General features: G+C 38.2%; 1 protein-coding gene across 4 annotated transcripts in view; it reads right to left on the reverse strand.

Annotated features, from left to right (window-relative positions):
• Positions 1 to 757: 757 nt before the first annotated feature.
• SMAD2 (SMAD family member 2) overlaps positions 758 to 18432 on the reverse strand; it is a 52254-nt gene continuing 34579 nt past the window's right edge. For 3 of the 4 annotated variants that reach the window (XM_068926965.1, XM_068926967.1, XM_068926966.1), the window contains 9 exons: positions 16901 to 16990; positions 15556 to 15749; positions 14903 to 15037; positions 11655 to 11729; positions 10302 to 10355; positions 8539 to 8751; positions 6546 to 6683; positions 6230 to 6374; positions 758 to 2692 (listed from right to left, as the gene is read on the reverse strand). In XM_068926965.1, the coding sequence (XP_068783066.1) occupies positions 2569 to 2692; positions 6230 to 6374; positions 6546 to 6683; positions 8539 to 8751; positions 10302 to 10355; positions 11655 to 11729; positions 14903 to 15037; positions 15556 to 15749; positions 16901 to 16990 (1168 nt within the window). In that variant the 3' untranslated portion in view covers positions 758 to 2568. The remainder of the gene's footprint in view (positions 2693 to 6229; positions 6375 to 6545; positions 6684 to 8538; positions 8752 to 10301; positions 10356 to 11654; positions 11730 to 14902; positions 15038 to 15555; positions 15750 to 16900; positions 16991 to 18432) is intronic. The other variant, XM_068926968.1, reaches the window with a different exon arrangement.

Consider the following 18432-nt stretch of genomic DNA (forward strand, 5'->3'; position numbering starts at 1 on the left):
CTGGATTTAGAAACAGGAGTAGGTCAGAGTTACACATGGACTGCCAAAGGCATTTAAATGAAATACAGGCAAGTAAACACTTCAAACGCATACTAGTTCCCTCATTCCACAAAGCTGCTGCAGAAACATTAATGGCACAAAAAAAGTATTTTATATGATACTAACAAAAGCCAAAAAAACGACTTCTACACAGACCAAGATAGCCTTGCATGCAGGCAGTGCCACAGGTCCACAGATAACGTCTGTAGCGTCCTTGTACGCTAACTACTTGGGAGTGTGCACTAAAAAAGCCTACAGTCAAGGTTACTGCAATGCTCAAGGCAAAGCAAGTAATATTGCCATAGCTGAAAGAGAACACACAGAAACCCGCAGCAAGGAGACTAGAGAATTAGATCACCCAACTGATTCAAGCTGCAACCTGCTCATAAATGCGATGGAGTCTTTCACCCAGCCACTTACTCTTATCTAACTGTTTCATAGGTGAAAGTAAATATCTGAGCTGGTAAGATGTAATTTGTCTGGTAGGAAAAAAAAAAAGCGACTGCTTTTATAAACTTGATTTGGAGTAAAAGCCTCTATCACTGAATAAACACCAGAGCCTTCAAGATAGCTGAACGAGAAGTGATTTTAACTATAGCTTTCTAGCCACAACACACAGGAGACTTGCCATTTTTTTTTTTTTAGGTTGGTTAGAATGACTCCTGTCCTTCAACAGGAAATATATACATAGCAAATAATAATAATAAAACAACCATCATGAGAATTAAAACTTTTATTAGTGTATTCACATATTAGGCAAATGCAACACGCATGAAGCTTATTTCTTAGGTTCACAAGTTCTACCAATACATTAGTCTACTGGTAAAACTAGCACAAACCGGTAACTGCTTTGCCAATTTTTTAAGAGTTGTCTGGCCCACTTTTTCAAGGCTTGATTTTTGGTATTGCTTCTATGCCCTAGTCATTATGGCATAAAAATATCCATCACTATGATCAATTCAGTCAACTGATTAAAAGCTGTAACACTGGCCACATTTTTGTTCTCAAAGCTAAGTTATCACTAGCTGTACTTACAAAGTACAGTACTAGTGTAATGGATGAAAATGGGGAAAAAAAAAAAACAGACAAAGGCAATCCTGCTACTGCCACAATAACAAAAGAATGACAGACAGCTAGATCACAAGATTGTTAGTAAGATGTATATTTTTTCAAGTCAGAATAACCCTTCTATACAGTTTCCCAACCCTTCCCCAACCCAGACTTATTTGTAGAATATATTTCAGAATATTTTTAATATGGTGCAGCTGTAGTGTCCAAGGGTTCACAATAACATGCACTGTCATGAAGAACCTAGAAGTCCTCCTTCGCTGGTCATACCTCAGCAACCACTATCCTAGAGGTTTTGCAGAAGCAACTACTTTTAATAACAAGGCCCATTATGACATAATGAATGCATATGATCTGGTAAGTAAGTAAGCTATACAAAGCCACTCAGATCATAAATTTAAGTTCTGTTACTGAAATATGTTAAGAAGCTGCATCTATTTAAAACCTATATGAAAGAGTCTAGTTTACCCTGGGAGAGGATTTTTCAAGGTGTTTGGCTTCAAAAGCTAAAAAATAAGATTCTTAGTGACATCTGCTTAATTAAAACATACAGATGTAAGGGGTTAGCCAATAACCTTGTATATTTAATCCAGTATCCAATGCTACTAAAAATTCTCATTCCATGAGAAAAACACTGATCTCAATGATTCAAGATACAAAAAAAGTCCCAAATGCATCAGTGCCAGCAATGTCAGTGCACCTATTGCTGGCAATAGGCGCATCAACTCCGATGGGTAGGGAAAAGTAGACTCCTAGTGTGATGGATACTTGGAATTTATAATATGAATTCATTTTAGGCCCCATTAAGCATATAAAGTGTCTTAAGATTTCACAGATGAATCTCAGACGTTTCTTTCCCTTCCAATGGAGGGATTTTCTTTTTCTTTAAGAAGGCAGCAAAAAGGTAAGCTTTTCTACAAGGAAAGTCTGCTTTTTATGCTTAGGACAACTCGAAAACCTGCTTATATAAAAAATATAAAAGAATAAAGGAGTAGAGTCTTGGAATTTTGAGAGATTTGCCCCAATCAAAAAAAACAAACATCTATTTATGGGAACTAAAATGTAGAACAGCACAATACTGTGATATTTGAGATCATGATACATTACCTGTACATATACTTAACTATTCATGTTATTGATAAACCATTCGGACACTCAATTATATACCCAATAAAAACACCATTAAGAGTCTTTAGAACTGTCCCTTCTTCTTTCTGAAGGAGGTGCTTCTATACACTAAATTTTCATCTAGTATCAGAGTATAGGAAACAGAATCCACAAGGTGCTTTAATTGATGAGACCTCAAGTGCTGTTTTCTTTTTTTTTTTTTTTTTTTAAAAACCTTTTTGGATAGTAAACAGTTCATGGGGACCACACACAAATACTACGACAGACGAGCTGCTATATTAAGTCTGTTGACTGGACTCAATATTTAGCCCACTGATAACGGAGGAAGGAGTTTTACGACATGCTGGAACAGCGTACTGAAGGGGAGCCCATCTGAGTCAATACTTTGTCCAACCATTGTAGAGGTCCGTTCAGATGAAGTTCAATCCAGCACGGAGTGCTTGTTACCGTTTGCCGCCTAGAAAACGGAGAGGAATAGAGAAGTCAGAAAGCGGCTTTGGTTACCACACAGAAAGATAAAAATCTGCAACCATTACATCACTGTACTAAGTTTTTCAGATAGACTTCGCAAAAACACCCCACATTTAAGATGTGTCAATAATTACAGGTATTTCTTCAATGTCCAGAATCTAGTTTTACTCTGCAGAGTAAAACTGTAACTGCAGCATTTGCTTCAAGTGCCACATCAGAAGTCCTACTTTCAAAAAGAGATTCAAAAACTGAGGCTGATCTGATGTTCATATCACAGTCAGCCCCACACAGCTAATATCTTAATCTTCAAAGAGTTTGCATGCATAACTGGGTTTGAATTTGGAAGACAGCTACTGAGAAATAAGGAAGAGAAACACTTTGCTCAGCACAGTCAGCAAGGCTGAATAGCACAATACTATCACAATCATAAGGTCTGGCTTTTTGGAGGAATTTAAGAGAAATGTATAAGGGAACTGTGCTAGATATTGTCAAAAACACCGCATTGTAATGCAGTATGTGGTTACATTGTGTTAAGTGATGTTATCTTAAAGGAACATCAAACTTCATCTCTGATTTCCTGTGATCTTATTTATACTTCTACATTTGTTTTTTTACTGCAACATCCTCATGCAAACAATTTAAGTAAAAATTGTGCGTTCCCCTTGTCTTCTGGAAAAATACAGGCAAGTCGATACAGAATAGAAGCCTTTAATTGAACAGCACATAGAAAGCCTCAGTAATGCTGAAGGACTGACAACCTTCATTAATTCTCCCATGCATCCTTGTTTTAGGGATCTGTTATTCAATCTTCCTTCCCACTACCATATTCAAGAAATCAGTACTGGACTTACTGTACCTGAGAAATCCTGTTATTTCACTGTACCGACTCCAGGCATGGGAGATTTCCTGAACTAGAAAGGCAAGACTACTGTTGCTAAGCCAGTTTTTTCCTAGTAACTCTAGCTATTCCAAAGTCAAAGGAGGAGGCATTAAGATTCAATGACAGCAGATTAGTCAGGCACAAATCCCGTCTGGATGTGATCCTGGGCAATATGCTCTAGGTGACCCCTGCTTGAGCAGGGAGGTTGGACTAGATGATCTCCAGAGGTCCCTTCCAACCTAAACGATTCTGTGATTCTGTGAAACACAACCCCTTCTCTCTTAGGGTTGACACTGCAACCCTCTGTTTTAAGTAAATCTGTTTATATAAACAAAGGAACTATAAAGGAAGAAAAATTAAGCCAGCGAGAGGACAGATTTCAAGAGCTGTCTGTGGTTTTACATTTTCTAGGACAAGAAAGTGGCCGGGGTCGGTGCTCTCTTAGCATTCCGAAAAGCATTGTTATCTTATTACTGAACGCCTATGCCAAAACAAAGTGATCCAATAAAAGAACAATCTAAACCACAGGAAATAATTCCATTTAGTCTCGAATCCTCTCCCAAAGAAGGAAGTGCATTATTCCCCTGCTGTCAACTCCCCTACAACGTGTTCCATAACATACTTCCCCAAAACTTTATAACTGGTTTTTCGTTCAACAGCCCTAGCTCGTCACTAAGTTGGCAAAAGAGAAACACTGGTAGCCCCTTAACAGTCTGCTCAAAGCTTAAACTCAGCTTTTTTACCCCTGAGTTTCCAGTACCCATATCACTTCATCTCTGCTATAGTTACCTCTACTTAACTTTCTTCAGATGATTCTAACACTAGATAGTTATAGTGTAAATATGATCTCTTAACTGCTGGTGTCTGAATTTCTAACCTAATCCTCAATTTAAGCCAGTACATAATCAAACAAAAAATTAAGTTATCATCCAGCTTTGCCCAAGTCTATTCTATGAGAAACATTTTTGACATAACAATGCAGCACAAAAGTCTTACAAGAATGAGTGATTTTACCTCACTTCACCACCTATTTCGACAATTGAAACTATATTCATTTAAATTCACGGTTGTGCTTGTAGTAGCAACCTCTTCTTGCTTTAATCACAACCGTAGCACAACCTAGAAGTTTACTGCATCAATAATTTGTTAGCACCACGTTAAATAGAGGCAAGGAAACTAGTACGCTGCTAGGTCAGTAACCAATTTCTGTTCTCTTCCGGCAGTGTCTCCACTGGAGCTTTTTCAACCCTACGATCTCTAAGGGTTCACAGATTACTAACAACCAACGTTTTCCCTCCTTAGAAATAACCTCTACCAAAAGCCTCCCCATTGCTCTAACCCAGCACTAACACTCCACTCACTCCAAGTTGTCTCTGTATCATTTGACTGATTAAGCCTTTCTTCTGTTCCCATTTGAATGTTGTATTTAATTATGCCTAAGTGTATACATACTCCTTTTGAGCCAAATCCAACTGTTCTTTAAACTCGAGCCAGGTTTTTTTCTTCTGTACCTCTTGCTAACAAAGAGGTACCAATTTATTCCATTACTCAAATTTCTCATTTCATCTAATTAGGCTTCTACAAAACTGGCTTCACTTAGCTGGGAGTCCTCCCCCACATACTGATGCTCACATCTACGTGGATACCTTACAAGGCAGATAAAAAGAACCAAAAACTCAAGATCTAGAGTGTAACCAACATGGCATCATTCAACTTCAAAAATGAGAAATTTGGATAAAAAAGTCATTATGTATTGCAATAGGATTTGATGTCAGATTTTGGTTCTTTCAGTGAGCATTTTCTAGAGGTGTTTAAGGGATTCTTTTTTAAACTACAACTCTAAACTCTCCAAAATAATGAAAGCTTCTTTAAAATTGCTCAGTTAGTAGAAGACAGATGCTTTTCTTTCCAAATTCCCATATTACATTAAAAACAGGCACTGTCCTAGGCTGCAGTTTTTAGTTTTGCTAATACAGAATACAATTGGAATCCATGCAAAAGCAGAAAAAAAGACTATTTTTTCCACTCAGAAACTGTTTTTAAGCAGTTTTACCACATATACACAGTCATCTTACTCCTGCAAAGTTTTTTCCACTACAAGTTCCAAAGTATTTGCCATCCCTTAAATACATGTTCTCCAGCTGTTTTATTCTGCACAACGGCCTTAGAGTTGCTCCAATTTTTTCCCTTGGGTACCATCTACTAAACCTAACATCATATCCTAACCAACTCATTACACTCTATATAAAACAGCACAGAAACTAAAACGACAGCAGGTTTAACAAAGAGCAAATAACCATAGCACAAACATTGAAACTTCTAGATGTAAGTCAGTGGTTTCACCACAATAAGTAATCAGGCAGGACTGATCAGGGAAGAAAACTTTGATGACATTCCTTGCTCAGCAGCTAACTTCCATGCAATACTAAGATCAGGTTACTTGTCTTTATAACTCAGGAGCTCCATAGCTGAGGGGGAGAAAAAGAAAAATTTATGCATTCAATCTGCAGAGAGTAAATCTACAATAGTGACTAGAAGCCTGTATATATATCTATATATGGCTTTTGAGTCAGACAGAAACAGTGAACTGGTGAAACAAGAAAATGATCAACTCTTAAACTGAAAAGAGAAGATTCTTCTTACCTGTATTCAGCTCCCCAACCTTTAACAAAACTCATTCTTATAGTACACATTCTAGTAAGTTGATAGACTGCTTCAAAACCCTGATTCACAGATTGAGCCAAAAGAGCAGCAAATTCCTGGTTATTAAAGATTTTTAGATTGCATCCTACAAAGGAAAAAAAAGTTAAAAAAAAGTTAAAAAGGTACAGCTAACATATACTTGCGTTTGCTACACAGAGGCCTGAATCTGTGAAGAAACCTCTCGTAGGTGTCAAAAAGAAAGCAAATCAATACGTTCACTGGATTTTTTGGTAAAAGACCTTTGAAGGCTACTAACCTGGTGGAATTTTGCACACGGTTGCAGGATGCCAGCCATATCTTTGATTACAGTTGGGGCTCTGAACAAAAATTGCACTATCGCTTAGGCACTCAGCAAAAACTTCTCCACCAATGTAGTAGAGACGTACTCCCCTTCCTATAACAAAATCCAAAGGAACTCCAGTTATGGTATGACCCAAGTAGATTAACAGACAAGGACGGTTTTTCTTTCCCCCTCAGAGAAGGTCAAGGCTTTTTTTTTTTTTTTTTTTTAAATACAATAGCAACAGAAATCTGTTATCTAGATGACCATACTGTTGGACTGACAGCTGTAGTGAGAGCAAAACACGATTAACTTGCATTTTTCTCTCACAAACGTACACTACTTTGAAGGAAAAGCAGAGAAAAATATTTGGTCAAGAGGGAGCTAGAATTTTCTAGCCATGTAAGGGCTTGTAACCAAGTCCAAGTTAGGAAGCAGTGTTCATTCCCAAAGAACTTTTTCACTTGAAGAAATATTTGGAATTGGAATAAAAAGCGGATTAAATGCAAACAGTATTAAAACTTATGCCAGTATTAAGTGTTGTACTTGAAGCAGCACACGCCATTAAGATAATGGGAAAAAAGCAGAACACAAGTATTCCCCCTCTACAGACTCCTCTTACATGCACCCACACTACCTAAGCAACCCACCGCATACCTCTTTTCCCTACTTTGACAAAAAAACACAACAGGATTTCATTCAGCCCTATTAGCAAAAAAAAAAAAAAAAAGAAAAAAAGAAAAAAAAAGCCACCCTACTGTTCAGTTCTAAATTGTGCTCTTGTTCTGACTGGAAAAAAATCTAGATGAGTTATTCTGGCACAAAAAAAGAGAAACAATATAGGACTGATCTCCAAAAGAAAATCACTTATAATTAACAGCTCCTTGAAAGGCTGCAGTTTAAGAAGCCCTCTCCCCCTTTTCTTTTGAAAACCCTTTTTATAAACAAAATGGGATTTTCTCTTTTTAAAAAAAAAGAGAACTCCTTACATGTTTGCTTTTCCTCATCATTGACCATTTTGATCAGTCAGCACAGGCATATCCTGGGGTTTCTCCACATCTAAACTTTATTACATAAGTGTTTGGATTTGGGGTGGGAGGAATCAGAAGCTTCTACTAAAGAGGTTTCAGTAAAAAAAACAAACAAACAAAAACACTAATGAACATTGCTAAATGAAAAAAAAGAGTCCAACAAAAATTAAAATATAGTTTAATGAAGAACTTAAAAGCAAGATGCTACACTGTGGTAAATGATGTTCTTTATTAACTGTTTCAAAGAAAATCTTTATCATGTTAAAACAGTGCATTATCCCAATGGCAGCTTTTCACATTCCAGAAAAGTCAAGTAGTACTATATATGTCCAATTTGCATTTTAAAAATTAGAATAAGCTGAGCAACCTTTTAATATTTTCTAATTACAGCTTAAATGTCAACTATAAGCAACTCTGAATTTAAATACTACCCAGGGCAGTGCGGTCCAGCTAGAAGCCCGCAGGCCACAACCTGCCTACAAGATGCTCCTGTTCAACACATCATCTTTTTCCAGAAGACAGAACAGCTACGCGAGCAACAAGAATACCCATATGGCCGAGTACTTCCTCCTGTGCCTCCTGACAGCTATGACACTACTGCTGCCACCAGTGTAGTGACTACTGAATGAGGAAAGGTAGCTCCTTTCACCTTCAGCCATCACTACAACTCTTCTCTATTGCAGCTGGCTGCTGTACCAGACAGAAGCTGCTACATTTCTCTCTGGATTGGGCAGCAGGGACTTCTTTATCTTTCCACTTCCGTCCTTAGCAGGAGTAAATCACGCTCTCTCTGGCAAGCCTCAAGGGAGAAGTTCAACAGCTGGCTGCCCAAGGGTGAAACGAGCCCAAAGCACAGCTCAGCCCATCCTGCCTGGATCACTTCAGACAACCTAATGGCTAAAATGAAATTAAACAGTTAAAAGATCAGGAATTTTTACCTATGTGTCGCCTTGTCATTTCCACTGTAGCATTTCTGTTTACGTTGGAAAGCAGACCTAGACAAAATCGTTCTGAATTTGAAGGATCTGTAAAGCCATCTACAGTCAGTGAAGGTTGCGATGCATGGAAGGTTTCTCCCACTCTTTGATTCAATTCATAATATGCTATTGAACACCAGAATGCAGGCTCCGAGTAAGTAACTGGTTGCAAGTCTAAAAAAATTAAAAAAAATAAAATAACTGAGAATTTGAGGCTGAAAAGAAACCTATCTGCCCTATTTGTCTCCTCCAGAAAAGACAGCTGTAGTCTTCTCAAACTACCCAAATTAAATTTTGCTTGCTCTCATATTTATCCACCCCAGTTAACAGAATGGAATTCCATGTTCCCCACAAGGAGGGGAGGGAAGGGGGAGAAGGGGTGACCTAATCTCACAGCAGCTCATGTACTTCAGGACTTGTATTTTTGCTCAGCAGAGTAGTTAAGCAAAACTTGCAGTGAATGCCAGATATTGAGACACTTCTGTTGCCTTTCTGTAACTCGCAAGAATTTTGGCAATATTAAAGTGAAATTATCAAACACTGAACCACACAAAGGAAAAAATGATTAATATGAAAATTATGTTCCCTTGTTTTACACTATTTCCACTTCTCTCTCTTTCAAGGCATCTCTAAATTCCCTTTATTCTCCCTTCTAAACCTCAGTAACTTCCCTGTGTATCTTCAGCTTTTGCTGCATTACTTTCTTACCTCTCCTAATTACTCGCTCAATGTTCTGAACAGCATGTTCCTGTCCTATCAGCTCCCCGTTCTTTAAACAAATACCAGCGAATCTGATCTTCCCTAGGCATTTATACAGACACAGCAATGGCACCTGATCAAAGCACGTGAGTAACTAACATGGGAGCAACTATTGTCTTGAGGTCCCAGGTGAAACAGGGCATTAGAAGAGCAGCAGAACAGATGTAAAGAGGGAGACAGTCAGTCTGGGGAGCATTAGCGTGCTGGGGAGATTTGATTGCCTCTGAAATTTGGCATCTACCCATAAGACTAGTTACAGGCTATTATCCTTTAAATGATTTACAGAATCACAGAATGGCCAAGGCTGGAAGGGACCTCTGGAGATCATCTAGTCCAACCCCGCCCCGCTCAAGCAGGGTCACCTACAGCACATTGCACAGGATCTCTTCCAGACAGGTTTTTTAATATCTCCAGCGAAGGAGACTCCACTACCTCTCTGGGCAACCTGTGCCAGTGCTCCGTCACCCTCACAGGAAAGAATTTTTTCCTCATGTTCAGATGGAACTGCCTGTGGTTCAGCTTGTGCTCATTGCCTCTTGTCCTGTCACTGGGCACCTCGGAGAAGAGACTGGCCCCATCCTCTTGGCATCCTCCCTTTAGATATTTGCCGACATTGATGAGATCCCCTCTCAGTCTTCTCTCTAGGCTAAACAGGCCCAGCTCTCTCAGCCTTTCTTCATAGGAGAGATGCTCCAGTCCCCTCATCATCTTTGCAGCCCTTGTTATAAATGCAGCCCACACAACTGTACAACCCTTTCTCTTCGCTAGAAGCTCAACAGTAACAGAAGTAGACCATCGCTAATTAATAACACAGTCCTATTATGTTTATTGTAAGGAAGTGAACCCAGAAGTCTCCTTCTGCTACAGCTCTTTTCTGAGAGTACATTTTTTATTTTTAATGTAATTAGGGATATAAAGAGGCGTGATCACACACAGAGAAACAATTAAAAGTACTTCCAACTTACCCAGGCTATGATTAACTGGGGAGAGAGTACTAGGAGACAGCTCTGCTGGAGATCCTGTTGGAGCAACACAGATTGTTTAAGAGTAAATAATTCCCCGTATTTCAGATGGGAAGGTATGACCACTATCTAGGTACTAGTTTTTATATTAAAATTCCTTGGAAATAAGAAACCTCAGAAATCCTACAATCAGTTTTCCAGCATGTCACATCCTTATTCTCAATTAAGATTACATTTAATTTTTCAGACGCTTGGGAACCTACCCCTCCTTGTAAAGATTCTATTAACCTCTTAGTGTTGTATATGGCTGAGACGCCATTTCGTGCACACTCTCTGAATATATCTTATGCATAATATTTAGAATCCAGTGAGAAATTGGTGACTTCTTCCTAGATTCAGTGAGAAAGAGCTAAGAAAAAGTGGACAAGATGATCAAAATATTACCTCTCTATTCTCAAAGAAGAAGATTTATCTCTAGAAAAGAACAAGCTGGACTTCCTCCTTTGAGGAAACTACTCCTTCCTGGAAAGGGGAAGGAAAAGCTCAGAAAAACATGAACTCTCCAATGCAATATGAGCACTAGTAGGCAAAATTCAGGTGCAAAGAGGGGTTGCACAGAAACATTTCTGCAGTTACTGCTGAACTCAAGGCTTTTAATTAAGGTACCTACTGCCACAAAGTGGGAAAATATTGCAGTTCTTACATAAGCTAGTGCAGTTGATTCCAATTAACTGAAAAAGGTTGCTAACATTAGCTAACCAAAAACTCTCTCAAGTCTGCCAGCAGACAGCAGGAGGTTCTTATCCAACACATTAACTATTCTTTGTCCAAGTCTGAAGTCAAACAGATTATCTAAGTAATTCTTCACACAAAGACACTGCTATTCTTTTAGTAGACCCTACCATACAAGAACTCATTTGAAATACAGCAGAAACGATAAGGCGTCAAGATAGGTTCTCAAAAAGCAGCTTTTCTGCAACCTTTTTAGGCCAAGAGACATCTAGCCTCCAATGAACCTAACACCTTCCTGCTTGTCCTCAGCAGGGAAAGTCAGGGATAGGTTGAAAACAGTCAGCTTTCAAAATCTATTTTAAGGCTTTCCAGTAAAGACTTATTTAGACTTGTATGCTTTTTGTTATGAACCAAATGAAGTGGACTTAATATGGCACAACGTTTTAAAAATATTTGCCTAGCAAAAATTATTTTGTCCACAAGAGACTGATATTTTAAAGACAAAAGACCAGCTTATACAGAGGGCTACCACCATCATCACTTGAGCTGAATTCATGCCATTGTGTAGATGGATCCCAGCTAGTAATTCCTGTTCTTTAAAGTGGTAAAAAAAAGAAATTTTACCTGTATCCATGCTTTGGTTCAACTGCTGGTCACTTGTCTCTCCATCTTCACTGATGTATCCTGGAGGTGGTGTTTCTGTCAAAAAAGTATCCATCTATTGGTTCAACGACTAGAGAAATTGATAAGATTTACTATTTTGGGTTTTTGTCCTCAAACTGCCATGAGCCTCATATGTTACCTGAGCACTGAATTAGAAATTCACTTTTTAGGCCCTTTTTCCTTGCAGTAGGGCTTCAGACCCATTGAACACCTTATCGTCTCGCTCTTGTATGCCTGTCAATTGCTTACCAGGCAAAGTGATATAATTAACGGACAATCCTTGTTTATTCCACACAGTACAAGATACTTTCACTACAATGAATAACAATTTTGCAATTGTGATCAACAGCTTTCACATTTACTAGAGTTACAAACAAGAAAACCATCTGGTGACTTCTAGAGAAAAATATGAGCTGCCTTATGTAGTATAACCGTGGGATCAGATGCCCTCCCACAGTTTAGAAGCTGCTAGATTTAATGAAGGCTAGCTTTCAATTCAGTCCCCAAAACCTATTTTTCTTTAATACCTGTCAGTTGATTCACTCACTAACTACAGCTATATTATCTAACCAGTTCTCCCTGCAAAAGCTCTATTGTTATTACTCTAGCTTCCAAGCTCTATAAAAAAGTGATCACCTTTTCTTTTAACTAAGCCTTTAAAGAAAGTGTTTCCACAGACTAAACTAAACTCTGTAACAAGTCTGAAGCATTCTGATACTAGAGACTGTGTCTAATTTCAGAGAAATATCTAAAAATATCAGAGAGCACTGTTGTTCCTTTTCTCCATTCAAAAATTTACATTGCAATCCAGATAATGAGTTAACCAACTGCTGTTCAGGAAGTAATTGTCTTTGAACTGGACTAATGTGTCTTTTCCTATAAATTGAAGACAAAACCTCAATTTATTTAGTGAAAGCGTTTGAAGCCAACTAATCTCTACTACTGTCACAGAACTGTCTTTGAGACATCTGAGAGATTAAGCATATTTAATTGCAGTATTACTAAAAAGCAGAAATTTGAAGTTAGTCTTTTACTTAAGAATTAAAATCAAATTATATCAAATATGTCAGAGATGCACAGCAACAGAAGATCAGAATGAGGAGGAAACTCAATTGACTAAATAAAAATGAACTGAAGAATTACCTCTTTTGTGCATTCGGTAAAACTAGTATGCTAAATATTAGAAGTTTGTGACAAAGAAAACTCAAATGAGCATTTAAAAGGAAGATTAAGGGAAACCTTTATTAGCAAGAAATAAGATGATAAAAATCATACTGTTTTGAACATTTTTATACAAATCATTGTGATAAAGTAGACTCCACCCATCTCTGAATCACTCATTATAGTTAAGCCCACGGCCATTGTAAAGGTCAATAACCACTTCCAATCTAACCCACACCTCCCGTTTCCAGTTGCTAAACTAGGCTCTTTGGCACAGATAATTTCCATACCCAGTTTCTCTGAACAGAGATTTCCCCCACCTAGTATTATTAATACAGTTTTCACGTCAGAAGTTGAGCACCAACACAGCTGGAAATAAATGCTCAACTGTAGCATTAAAAATCCATAGCAGAGTGAATGCTGCCAAAAGTTTGGACAGTGCCGTTCAGCACATCCACAACTCATAAGGGAACATACAGCCCCGAAAGGCCATCCTGTGCTTCCATGGTCACTATCTGCCTGGCAAGCACACATGACCTATACCACGGGTGAACCCATTCTCTTTGTAGACTGAGTATTGAGACAGTATTGCAGGGCAGTACTACCATGGTTGTTACTCCAGTCTGCAGCTCAAGAAAAAGGTTCTCTGTAGCGGACTGAAGACATACAAGGCTTATCAGAACCTGGCAAAGCATTCAAGATTAGTTAGCCATGTCAAATAAAGAAAGATCCCCACAGTGTGAATTGAAAAGAAAGGGGTTAATGGCAAAGAGAGGAAAGAACTCTACAGAAATTCAAGCTGTGGTTAGCTGCATAAGCATCTGAAGATCACGTGAATACTCACAATCGCCTTCAACAGACTACTTGCAAATTACTACCTATAGTTGCTTTAGCTCATTTACATAGCACACTGAATTTTCAAATGCTTGCCTTCCAGTAAGTTGTCTGCAAATACTATCAAAAGCCCTCGAGTGGGAAAAAAAGCATACATAAGTTAGAAAAGCAACACCAACTTCCAAGACTTTAAATTGCTCTCAAAAGATCTGCTCTCCCTAGTCGACAACAAATGTGCCACTAACCAAATAAATCAAAAATGAAATCACTGAGATTTCAGGTGCCATTCCATTGTGCAATATATTTAAGCAAATGCAAACAATATTCTGTTTAAGACATGTAGATATGTTTTGCATATTATACGTTCTGAGCTTCAAGGTAATCATCTTATTTTTCTAGAGTCAGGATCTGCATTTTCAGCTTATTCATCAGTCCTTGGATGCTGTAAGGTAGTTTCATTAAACATTAGTGAGAATTTCAGCTTTGTGTGGTTTTACAATCTAAGCAACTTCCTGAAGAGACAGGAAACAGGAAGTTAGAGCAGGAAATAACCGTTGCTCTTTTTACATCACAATATGGACACAAGCATGTGTGTGCATAGTAGCAGCTTAGTCTTGATATTTGTTTGGGGCAGGGAAGAAGCAAACAGGTGGAGGAAGAAATATTTCACAGAACAACATAACAAAATTGAACTTTCATATTAAAAAAGGACAAGAGTGTGTGGACACAACAGTAACGAATATGCAAAACACACTTTGATCAGTTGCAACCTACAACTCAAAAAACCCCTTCAAGTTGCGAGAGCAATGACTTAAAAAAGTTTTCTCCATATCTATAAATGTGCTAAGAAATTGAGCAGCAGTTTACTTCTCAATCTCCATATACAGCATCTGGCAACCCCTATATGTTTGCAAAACAGGCTTAAAGCACGAGGCAAAGGTCTACTTTGTACTCACTAGCATTGTGAATCATAAGCAAGCTTCTTGTACTAACGCAACAGCACATGCGCTTTCACCCAGGATTGTGTTTTGCAAATAACTATGATCAAATATTTCCCCAGGAATTAATATATCCATAAACAAAATCAACAAGATAAGAAAACACTTGTTGGTGCATCTTCCAAGCCATTCAATCACTCAGGAGGATGAAATTACCATCTTTGTTCCAACGGTACAATGCTAAACATGCTGTTTCAGTGAGAGTTAAGAAGATACCTGGTATGTAATTGCTCTGTGGTTCAATTCCAGCTGGAAAGTTAGTGTTTTCAGGAATGGAATGGGTATAGTCATCGAGAGGTGGAAGTTCTGTAAGGATCTCGGTGTGCCGTGGCACTAGTACAGGAGGCAAGACTGGGAATGAAAATTTTAAAGCATTAGTAAGACTCAGGAAATACACACTTTGCTTCTGTGAGCTAAAAGGAAAAAAAACTAAATTGTCTAAAAATGTCTTTAGATTCCTTGAAGACTTCTAAATGTCAGGGGACTGTTGTTTGCTACAGAGCTGCTAGCTACCCCAAACAGATTTGTGAGGTCCCTGTTGAGTAAGATTACCCCATATTAGCTAAGGTAAGTCATTTCCATTCTTGTTTTCATGTTGGACTACACTTAGCCAACTGGAAATTGCCAGTATTACTGAAAGTGTTTATCAAAGGTGTTCAACACATTTGTAAAATACGGATTTTTCAGTAGCTTTACTGTATTTAGCTTTACTAAACTTTCAGTGGATGGTGTTCTCAAAACCTGTATTTTCAATCATCTTGCAGTTTTGGCAAGAGAAATCATCCTCCTTTTCTATTTTTCATTTAAAACGTTACGTTGAATAAGTACACACACATGCTGCTACAGAACGGCCGAAGCAGTCTTCCTACCTGGCGTCTCCACTCTCTGGTAGTGGTAAGGGTTTACACATACTTCATCCTTTTTAAGATTAAAAGCATATTCACAGTTTTCAATTGCTTTAAGTTCATGGTGACTGTGAAGATCTGGCCAGCGCCACAAGCGACAGTAAATAACATGTGGTAATCCTTTACGATGAGATACCTGTAGACGGCCATCGAGAGATCTATATGGGAAAGATGTTGAGAAGTATTTATAGGCTGCATGCTGTCTCTTAATCACCTAAGCAACAGTGTACACACATGGGATGGGTAGTTTGTTTATTTTCAGAATTCAGTGGATTGGCACTGTTAATGACATTTATAAACATGCTTGGTAAAAGGCTTCAAACGTACGGAAAATGGCATTAAGAAGTGCTTTAACTTATTTTTGAGCTGCACAAATTACTGCCAGTGAGCGTGGGATTCCCTGAAAAGCCACTTTACCTCCAAGTATTTAAGATGATGGCTTCTTACATATTTTTTTAAATGCAGAAGACAGTTGTTAGAAAAAACAACACACATACACTCAATACTCCCTTGAGTTTCTAAACCTCACAGCTTTGCTGTGGCATGGATGCTTTATGGCTTTAAGCATAAAAATTCCCACAGGACTGCAAATAAGCTTATAAGCAGTCAGCTGCCCAAGTGAGCCACATGGCAGGATAACTGTAACACAAAAAGCATGAATACACATCCTGTAAGGGCTGTACAGTTTATCTTCTTGACTTCATCTGCCTTGCTACCAGCTGAAAGTGTTTTGCTAGTTTTAAGACACACTGCATAGGCTTACACAAATGCAGATGCTTATGAGTGTTATGGGATGGGAGACAAACCTCAATACACAAATTAAGTAATGTGACATGAAAAAAATAAAGACCCCGTTTAGAATTTGCCCACCATTAACTACTGAAGAATTTACAAACAATACTTTAGTAGCTCGTATCTGATCCAATTAGCAAGATTTAATTGAAAGCTTGTGGCATACAAAGCAGTTTAAACACTTTGTAAGATTAGGTCTAAAGAATTAAGCATCTCAACTTTGTTGATATAAGTACCAAATCACATCAGAGCTTGCATGTAACAAGTCTTCCCATTCTTTCAACGGCACTGGCGTGAAAAAGGAGTACTCCAGAATTAGAATTTCATTGGTCAAAACATCAGCTGAGAACACTTAGATTTCTATACTGGCAAGCAATTATTTTAAAATGCTGTACCGTGAGAGGCCTAGGAAGCATTTTAGTCTATTTTACAGCTAAAGCATCCCACTAAAGACCCTCCACAGCCAATCCCTCCTCCCACAAGACTTCTATGATGCGAGAGAGGGCAGAATATTCACCTGGTTTGTTCAGAGAAGCTGTAAAGGCCTGTTGTATCCCACTGATCTATCGTGTTTGGTGTACTCAGTCCCCAAATTTCAGAGCAAGTGCTGTGCATAAATTGAAAACAAAAACAAAAAATTGATATGAATATGGAACATGGTTATTCAAAACACCATGATGTCAAACATGGAAAAATGTACAGAATACGTCCTTTCACATAGAAGATAAAGCAATATTAGGCTTGCATTTAAACTGACATCTAATGCTATATTTTCTATATGAAGGAGGCTATTAAAATGGAACACGTGATTCAAGGTAAATGATAATGTTTTTAAAAGGTGAACAAGTCCCCTGGTTTTAAGTAGTCGGATACAGTCGTAACGGTCCTTAAAACAGGCAAAACTTCCTCAGCCTAGCTCTTAACAACATTCCGTTTTAAAGGGTAATTTCTGGGGTTTTTTTTTTGTTTTTGTTTTTAAACATAAACTGATCTAAGATTCCAAACACACACTTTGGGTAGCTGAAACTGAACCGTCGCAGCCTAACTTTCAGGTACCACCACTTCAGTATCAATCTCCTTCTCCATGCACATACTAACTTACTGCTTTTCCCTAAACAAGAAAGTTTGGATTCTGAAGAAGAGCAGGTTGTAGCTGATAATTCTGTTTTCTGTACTCTCCTCGACGAAAGAGCTAAGCACTACTTTCCACAAAACGCAATGTTTAAAATACAATGCTGTGAAACTGTATTAAGATTTAATTATAGGATAACAAAACTTTAACTGGTAAAAGTCAAGCAGACCAGGAAAGCAGGAGGAAAAGAGAGAGAACGCTTTCTTTACGGAACTGCTTCAATGATATGATGAGAGCGGTAAAGAAAAAGCAGCCTCCAGTGACAGACACAAACTAAGAGCAGCAGCAGCAGATTTAAGCAAAGCAAGAAAATAGCATGGGTTTGTAAATAGGCAGTTATGTTTTCAAACCATACATTCAAGCTCAGCTCTGTCACAGACTTATTCTGTGACCACTGGAAGCGTTTCATTTATTTTACCTAAGTAACACATAGCTAGACTTTCCATCTCAGAAACGAAGAGAATTTGTTTGATGAGCACCTTACAGCTCCACTAGCTAATCACAATGCCTGAAGATTGACTGGCTGGCACATTACCTTTGAAGTTAGTAGTCTCTGAAAAGTTATACTAGAAAGAAAAGAAGCCAAGTTCACCAAACTCTTAGCTTTGATATTTAAATTTAAGCCTCTAAGCTTCGTTGATATACTCATGAGTTTGGATTAAGTGCTTTATTAAAGAGAAGCGAGATAGACATTTTTATTTCTCCTTTCACAGGGAAATTCATTAATGGATTTCATTAGTGTTGTGAGAGAAAAGACAAGACAGCACAGCACTGTATTTAAGACCACTTTTCGAGTTGACAACTACATTAATTCTATGGTTGCTTCAATAATATGGCTGCTTCAGTAATACGCCTAGGCTACTGACAAAAGGCATGAGTAGTTCAGGTCCCCTTCCGACCTGTCCCACGTGCCTTAT

The sequence above is a fragment of the Struthio camelus genome, chromosome Z (assembly GCF_040807025.1).
Source record: "Struthio camelus isolate bStrCam1 chromosome Z, bStrCam1.hap1, whole genome shotgun sequence".
Lineage (NCBI taxonomy): Eukaryota > Metazoa > Chordata > Aves > Struthioniformes > Struthionidae > Struthio > Struthio camelus.